Consider the following 8,374-nt stretch of genomic DNA (forward strand, 5'->3'; position numbering starts at 1 on the left):
CCGTCTCAAAAAAAAAAAAAAAAAAATACATTAAAAAAAAAATTAGCCTGGCGTGGTGGCGGGCACCTGTAGTCCCAGCTATGCAGGAGGCTGAGGCAGGAGAATGGTGTGAACCCGGAAGGCGGAGCTTACAGTGAGCCAAGATCCTGCCACTGCACTCCAGCCTGGGCGACAGAGTGAGACTCCGTCTCAAAAAAAAAAAGAAAGAAAGAAAAAAAGAAAATAGCGTTTATCTCATCCTCTGATCTTGGAGCCCAACCCTTACATAAAGTAGATCTCCAGTACCTTGTTTAATCTTCGCAATCATGAACAACTCTATTAACACATAATATGGTTACAGCAACTGACTACTCAAGCTGACTGGGATAAACCTTGCAGGCAGAGAACAAAGGGCTGCTGGGCTGCTCAGTTGAATGCAATGAATGAAAGTCACCATCTGAGCTGGGTGCAGTGCCTCAGGCCTGTAATCCCAGCACTTTAGGAGGCTTTAAGATGGTGTAGCCACTGCCAAGGGGTGGAGGGAGGGCAGTCTTAGGAGCCAAATGGTCTGCTATCCATTGTCCGCACACTTTCACCTGTGTCTCTTTTTCTTCCATCTTACTTGATGCTTTTTTTTTTCTTTTTGATTTTTAAAGTTTTTTTAAAGTTTTAAAGCTGATTTTTAAAGTTTTTTTTTTGAGACACTGTCTCACTTTGTCGCCCAGGCTGGAGTGCAATGGTGTGATCACAGCTCACTGCAGCCTCGACCTCCCCAGGCTCAGGCGATCCTCTCACATCAGCCTCCCGAGTAGCTGGGACTACAGGTGCGCACCACCACACCTGGCTCATTTTTGTATTTTTTGGTGGAAACGGGGTTTCACCATGTTGTCCAGGCTGGTCACTAACTCCTGGGCTCAAGCAATTCACTCACCTCAACCTTCCAAAGTGTTGGTATTATAGGCATAAACCACCATCCCTGGCCAATTTTTAAATTTTGTGTAGAGACGGGAGGCTGGCCATGTTTCCCAGGCTGGTCTCGAACTCCTGGCCTCAAGTGATCTTCTACCCCAGCCTTTCAAAGTGCTGGGATTACAGGCATGAGTCACCGCACCTGGCCTCAAACTTTAGCATTTCCATAGAATTCCAAAGAATTTCCATAAAGAGGGGAGCAGTTTAAACACACGCTGAGCTGAATGAGTGAGTCTCTGGAAGGACTTGGGGAGGAGCTGGAGTGCATCCTCTCTCCCTCTGACCCGCCCACCCTGTGCCTGACATGCAGTTCTGGGGTCTTTCTGCAGGGGCTGCGGGCTGGGAGCCGGGGCACCGGCCCTGCCTACGCACTGGTTGGCGTCTTTCTCCTCGGGTTCCTCGGAAGTGTCTTCACACTCCTTCAGCCTCCAGTCCATGATGTAGCCAATGACGGGGGCCGTCAGCAGGCACAGCAGCTGGAGCACGCCAAAGATGGAGGTGTAGAGGCCAACTGCGGAAGAAGGCGCTGCATCACAGGGACGCCCGGCAGACAGCCCTGGGGCAGGGACTGGGCACCGGCTGGGAAGAGGCTGGTACCCACAGGCTCTTCCGGGGTCTGCCCCAGAACCCCCTTCACTGTGGGTCTTGCAGGGAGCCCGGGGACCTTAACTCTGAAGTCGAGGCTGGAGCACGGCGTAGGTCACCTTCTTCTCAGCTCCAAATCCCCTGCTTGTTTCTAAGAAACAGCTAATGAAACCCAGAGTGTCACAATGGCCTTCCCAGAGCTCCCAGAAGTCGCTATGACTTGGGAACTACTGTGGCGGAGGCTTTCTAAGTGATGGGCTGTCAGTTTCTGCCTCTAGAAATAGCCCAGAATGGCCGGGCGTGGTGGCTCATGCCTGTAATCCCAGCACTTTGGGAGGCCGAGACAGGTGGATCACGAGGTCAGGAGTTCAAGACCAGCCTGGCCAACATGGTGAAACCCCGTCTCTACTAAAAATACAAAAATTAGCCAGGCATGGTGGCGCATGTCTGTAACCCCAGCTACTCAGGAGGCTGAGGCAGGAGAATCGCTTGAACCTGGGAGGTGGAGGTTGCAGTGAACCAAGATCGCGCCTCTGCACTCCACCCTGGGCAACAGAGCAAGACTCCATCTCAAACAGAAAGAAAGAAAGAGAGAAAGAGAGAGAGAAAGAGAGAAAGAAAGAAAGAGAGAGAGAGAGAGAAAGAAAGAAAGAAAGAAAGAAAGAAAGAAAGAAAGAAAGAAAGAAAGAAAGAAAGAAAGAAAGAAAGAAAGAGGGAAGGAAGGAAGGAAGGAGGGAAGGAAGGAAGGAAGGAGAAAGAAATAAAGAAAGAAAGAAGAAGCCGGGCGCGGTGGCTCACGCCTGTAATCCCAGCACTTTGGGAGGCCGAGGCGGGCGGATCACGAGGTCAGGAGATCGAGACCATCCTGGCTAACACGGTGAAACCCCATCTCTACTAAAAATACAAAAAACTAGCCGGGCGTGGTGGCAGCGCCTGTAGTCCCAGCTACTCGGGAGGCTGAGGCAGGAGAATGGTGTGAACCCGGGAGGCGGAGCTTACAGTGAGCTGAGATCGCGCCACTGCACTCCAGCCTGGGCGACAGAGCCAGACTCCGTCTCAAAAAAAAAAAAAAGAAAGAAAGAAAGAAAGAAGAAAGAGAAAAAAGAAAGAAAGAAGAAGAAAGAAAAGAAAGAAAGAAAGAAAGAAAAAGAAAGAAAGAAAGAAAGAAAGAAAGAAGGAAGGAAGGAAGGAAGGAAGGAAGGAAGGAAGGAAGGAAGGAAGGAAGGAAGGAAGGAAAGAAAGAAAGAGAGAAAGAAAGAAAGAAAGATTGCAGAAAGGCACCACTCACGGGGCTCTGACGTCAGAGCTTCCATATTCAAAGACTTAAAATTATGGTGGATTTTCCAGGGAAACAGATGGGGAATGTTGATTACCCCACCTTTATCCCCGTGGCTCTAGCCAGGAGGCATGTTTGGAGCTTGAGGCGAGGAGCTTCTGGGTTGAACAGAGACTGGCTAGGAAGGGACATCACAGCATTTCCTGATTCCCTGACAATCCCCACCTCCACCCCCTGCTTACCCGTGGCCATCACTGCATCAAGAAAGCAAAAGTGAAAAAGCAGAAAGAAGAGAGGTTAGTGGCAGAAATCTCAGTGCTACAGAGCGATGGAGAGAGGAGAGAGGCTCACTCTACGCCCAGCACGCACTGCATTTCCCACACTGCGTTTCCCGCACTGCATTTCCCGCACTGCATTTCCCACCAAGCATGACTCAGGGTGCTCAGGGGAGGCAGAGCTGCAGCTAGGCCTCTGGGAGTGGACTCGGGACAGGGCCCAGCCCGGGCCCCTGCTGACATTCTCCTGTCTGCTGGTGCCAAGTCACAGGTAGGCTGGTGAATCAGGCCTGTGACGTTGGCAGGTAGCGTGACGGGGAAGTGGCGGGCATGCGGAAGGCCTGGTGCAATCAGGGTCCCTGCCACCACACTGCCTGCGGGAAGTGGCTGTGTCACAGCCACCTCCTGCTGTGCTCAGAGAGAGGGAAAGGTCAAAGAACTTGCCCCAGACACCCGGCCAAGGCATCTGACACCATGGGTCTCCTCCAGATGGCCAGAGCTGCTCTCCCACTCCAAGAAGCAGGGACCATGCCTGGGTCTGCTCCCCTTCCTTGGGCCATGGCCCCCCTTCCACAGAGGCCTGGTGGCCCCTGAGCTGCTGCTCTGAGTGGAATGTCTAGAGGCCCTTGGCTGATCCAGTGACTTAAGACCCACATGTGAGTCCTGGCTCTGACCCTGAACAAGTTAATCCATCATTCTAGGCCTCGTTTTTCAGTTGTATCTGACGATAGTATCTATCATAAATGATGATGTAAACAGATGATCGTATCTATTTAACTCCTAGATTGTTATCAAGTCAAGGACAACAACAGAAAAACATGTCACCTGTCAACTCTGTACAAAGGGAGGGTAGGATGGGTGGCCCCTGACTAGAGGGTAGGGGTGCAGGGGGCACCCAATCCATCTGGCCAGCCACAGCCTCTGGACCCTGCGCCCATTTTCAGGCCTCAGTCCCCAAGAACTATTGGCCCTGGACTGTCTTCCCCTCTCAGTTCTGGTTTCTCAATGCTTCTTCCCAGTAAGTGCTACACTCTGAGGGTGGGTGGGAGAGTGAGGCAGCACTGCCTACTTTGGCTGGGCCTGGGCACTGCTGGGGACAGCACAGGCCACGTCTTCCCCATCTCAAGACTGCATTTTTGGCCGGGCGCGGTGGCTCAGGCCTATAATCCCAGCTCTTTGGGAGGCTGAGGCATGTGGATCACTTGAGGTCAGGACTTTGAGACCAGCCTGACCAACATGGTGAAACCCTGTCTCTACTAAAAATACAAAAATTAGCTGGGCGTGGTGGTGCACGCCTGTAACCCCAGTCACTTGGGAGGCTGAGGCAGGAGAATCACTTGAACCCAGGAGGCGGAGGTTGCAGTGAGCCGAGATCGCACCACTGTGCTCCACTTGTGGCTCATACCTATAATCTCAGTACTTTGGGAGGCTGAGGTGGGACAATTGCTTGAGCCCAGGAGTTTGAGATCAGCTTGGGCAAAATAGTGAGACCTCGTCTTTATGGAAAAAAAAAAAAAAATTAGCCAGGCATGGTGGCACACACAGACACTTAGGAGGCCGAGGTGGGACGATCCCTCGAGTCCATGAGTCGGAGGCTGCAGTGAGCTATCAGTGGCACCACTGCACTCCAGCCTGGGTGGCAGAGCAAGACCCTAAATCAAAAAAAAAGAAAAAAGAAAAGGCAGCCTTTTCCCAGCTGGCAGCCCCCTGGCTAGTTAGGGTTTCCCCGAATCTGCACTCCTGTTTGATGGCAGGTCTCAAACGCTGGGAGGCAGCAGAGTCACCGCTCAGCGGCAAGACCTGGAGTCTCCATTTGGAACCAGCAGCCGGGAGCCTCTGCTGTGGGTGGTCGTGGGGCCATACACGGAGGTGATGGCTCTGGTGGTTCGAGCCGTCCCTCAGCGGCACGGCACACTCGTTCCTGGGGAGCCACACAGTTCCTGAGTATGCGGAAAGTGACTCGGAGTCTGCGGCCGCCTCTCGGCCACAGCTGGGGCTATGGGTGTTGGGTGTAACAGGTCACAGAAGGAGGATGGGGAAAACCAGTGCTTCATCTGCCACAGACCGATCTGCCTGGCCTGACTTCCTCTACTTCTCGAAATTGACTTTTTGAACATGGGAAGCAGTTGGAAAAATTCCCCTTGGGCAGCAAAAGATTTCTCAGCGAGCTTGAGTGAAAGACGCTGCAGCAGCAGGGAGAGGCGCCTTTCGAGGGCCAGGGACCGGCTCTCTCGGCACTCCGGGGTTTCCACCACTCCAGAGCTGAGTGTTTATCAGGCCGGGCGTGGGGGTTTCGCCTGTAATCCCAGCACTTTGTGGGGGCAAGGGGGGAGGATCCCTTGAGCCCAGGAGTTCAAGACCAACCTGGGCAACAGAGCAAGACCCCATCTCTGCAAAAAATTTAAGAATTAGCTGGGCGCGGTGGCACGCACCTGGGAAGCCCTAAGAGGCCAAGGCTGCAGTGTTCGCACCACTGCCCTCCAGCCGAAGCAACGCAGGAAGAGACCCTGTCTCAAAAAGACAAGGAAGAAAAAGACATGATAGATCAGGGTTCCCCAAAGTGTGTTCCACAGATTTTTTTTTTTTTTTTTTTTTTTTTTTGAGACGGAGTCTCGCTCTGTCGCCCAGGCTGGAGTGCAATAGTGCAATCTCAGCTCACTGGCTCACTGTAGCCTCCGCCTCCCCGGTTCAAGCGATTCTCCTGCCTCAGCCTCCTGAGTGGCTGGGATTGCAGATGCCCCCCACCACGCCTGGCTAATTTTTGTATTTTTAGTAGAGACGGGGTTTCACCATATTGGCCAGCCTGGTCTTGAACTCCTGACCTCATGATCCACTTGCCTCAGCCTCCAAAAGTGCTAAGATGACAGGCGTGAGCCACCACAGCCGGCCGAGACTCCCATTTTCACAGTAGAACTGGCCCTTATCTGGTTCCCTTTGCTATCTTTTCCTTTTGTTAAAGCTGGATTTCTCATCTCCTAAAAACCTGATAACTGCTTCTTCACAAGGCCTAGGGGATCTTCACCTTGATAAAAACAAGTAAACCCTGGGGAAAAGTTGCACGCCAGGGAGGCTGGGGATGACTAAGGCTGACTCAGCTCAGGCCGTGGGGGGAAGTCCTGACTTTCTCTGTAGAATCAAAACCTCTCATCAGCGGAAGACCTGTGTTGTTTGGAAAAGTGGAGTGTGGGTTATCAGCTGTGTTTGCTGGAGCTGACAAGCCTCAACCAACCACAGGCTCCAAGGAAGGCTCTGCCCCGCCCCGTTTCGTGGCGAGGGATGCAGAGCTCAGCATGGGCCTGTTGCCCCAACGTCTTCCCCACGTCCTGACCTCGACGTCCAGGGTGTCCACGCACCCACCGTGCCACTTTCTGGGAGGACTTCGGGCTTGACCTGCCGTCTTTCAGCCACGCTCAGGTGGAGGGTTCTGTTCCGTTTTCGTTTACAGACACACACGGCAACCCTCCCCCTCAGGCGCTGGAAAACACACCCCCCACCCCCCAACACCCAGGCAGCTATTTTAGTCCTTCCCTCCCTCCTGGACCAGGAAACCCTGATGGGGACACGAAGGAACAGTTGGGGCTGGCTATGATGAAATAGCTCTGACAGGCAGACGGTGCCTGGGATGCGGCCTTTCCGTGGCCCTGCTGGCCTGGCTCAGCTGAACACATTCTGGCCGGTGGCCAGCGGGCTGGGCTCAGGCCGGGGAGGGACAGTGACCGAGGCTGCCCGGGGCGCCCACCTGTCTTCTGGTCGCCGCTGACCAGGAACTTGAGGATGTTGTTCATGGCGCCCATGTAGAAGATGAGCCGCAGCTGCGTGACGCACATGGTGACGAGGCTGAGCAGCAGGATAGGGCTGAACACGCTGTGCATGAAGGAGGGGGCCGCTGTGGGGAGAGGGTGTGGGGCTCAGGGCCGGGGCTCACTGTCCCCACCACGGGGGCCGTGCAGGTCCCTCCACACTGGAGGCCCGGAGGGGGCCCCTCGGGACGGGCCGGGCCTGGTGAGGGTGACGGGGTTGGTGCTGCACTGGGGATGCCTCGTGTGTGAAATCGGTTAGGCAAATCCCTTTCCCTCCCCCAAGCCTTCCGGAGCGCCTCTGCAGGACAGGGCAGGCAGGGCCGCCTCCCCTTTTGGGGTGAGGTGGGAACGGGGTGAGCCGACACCCACGGAGCACTCCCTGCCCGTCGCCCGGCTGCGGTCTCAGGAGGGTACCTGCGGCGTCCGGCTGGCACTTCACCTCCAGGTCGACGGTGGACAGGCACAGCTTGTGGCCCTCCTGCAGCGCCACCTGCTCCTTGGCGCTCCTCATGGAGCTGCCCACGCTCAGGCGCCGGCCCACCGTGGTCACCTGCTTGTAGAACTGCTTCCCTGTGATCTTGTGGTCAAAGCCCAGCCAGCTGAACTTGATCTTCACCCTGGGGTCCCGGGAGAGCGTCTGAGGGTGCTGCCCGGGGCCCCGGCTGGGGGGCGGGGGGCAGGCGGGACGGGGGCACCTCTACTTACGAGTAGTCCATGTCCTCCGGGCCCGGGAAGGGCTCCAGGGGCCAGTTAAAGAAGCAGTTGAGGAAAACCAGCCCGGAACAGCCGGCCCAGACCACGAGGATGATGATGAAGGAGACACCAGCATCGTAGATGAGCTAACGGGCACCGCGGGGACAGGGTGGGGTCGGGAAGGGGCAGAGTTAGCTCAGGGAGGCCAGAGCCGCGGCAGGCAGGAGCATCTGGCCGCCCCTGCTGTCCCTGCGCTGAGCCGTGTGAGGAGGCACAGCCCCACCAGCCTGTTGGGGCATCAGGCACCCGCCTTCCAGTCCTCCCACCGTGCCTGCCCTGCTGGTTATCTGGACCTGGCGTGTCATTAGCCCCCCAACGTGGAGGCCTTCCTGACCCCCTCACCACGATCACAGCACGTCTCGCAGGCTCAGAGTGATCGGCCCGGCAGAGGGGACGGTGCTTCTGGTCCATCAGCTTGTCTGGTGTTAGTGGGTGGGGCTCCCTGAAGGCAAGAGCCTTCCAGAAGCATCCACTGACGCTTCCCCAGTGCCCTTGAGAGCTCACATGGCAGAGGCCAAAGAAATGCTCAAGGAGGCCGGGCGCGGTGGCTCACGCCTGTCATCCCAGCACTTTGGGAGGCTGAGGTGGGAAGATCATGAGGTCAAGAGTTCGAGACCGGCCGGGCGCGGTGGCTCAAGCCTGTAATCCCAGCACTTTGGGAGGCCGAGACGGGCGGATCACAAGGTCAGGAGATCGAGACCATCCTGGCTAACACGGTGAAACCCCGTCTCTACTAA

The 8,374-nt window shown here is 55.5% G+C and overlaps 1 protein-coding gene across 3 annotated transcripts in view; it reads right to left on the reverse strand.

The window, feature by feature from the left end:
* Nucleotides 1-8,374, reverse strand: part of SLC43A2 (solute carrier family 43 member 2) — a 57,912-nt gene that overhangs the window by 10,740 nt on the left and 38,798 nt on the right. For 2 of the 3 annotated variants that reach the window (XM_025363334.1, XM_025363335.1), the window contains exons 7-11: nucleotides 7,590-7,723; nucleotides 7,299-7,501; nucleotides 6,824-6,970; nucleotides 3,052-3,063; nucleotides 1,321-1,459 (exon numbers count right to left, since the gene is read on the reverse strand). In XM_025363334.1, coding sequence (XP_025219119.1) covers nucleotides 1,321-1,459; nucleotides 3,052-3,063; nucleotides 6,824-6,970; nucleotides 7,299-7,501; nucleotides 7,590-7,723 — 635 coding nt within the window. The remainder of the gene's footprint in view (nucleotides 1-1,320; nucleotides 1,460-3,051; nucleotides 3,064-6,823; nucleotides 6,971-7,298; nucleotides 7,502-7,589; nucleotides 7,724-8,374) is intronic. The other variant, XM_025363336.1, reaches the window with a different exon arrangement.

Source organism: Theropithecus gelada, chromosome 16 (genome assembly GCF_003255815.1).
Source record: "Theropithecus gelada isolate Dixy chromosome 16, Tgel_1.0, whole genome shotgun sequence".
Lineage (NCBI taxonomy): Eukaryota > Metazoa > Chordata > Mammalia > Primates > Cercopithecidae > Theropithecus > Theropithecus gelada.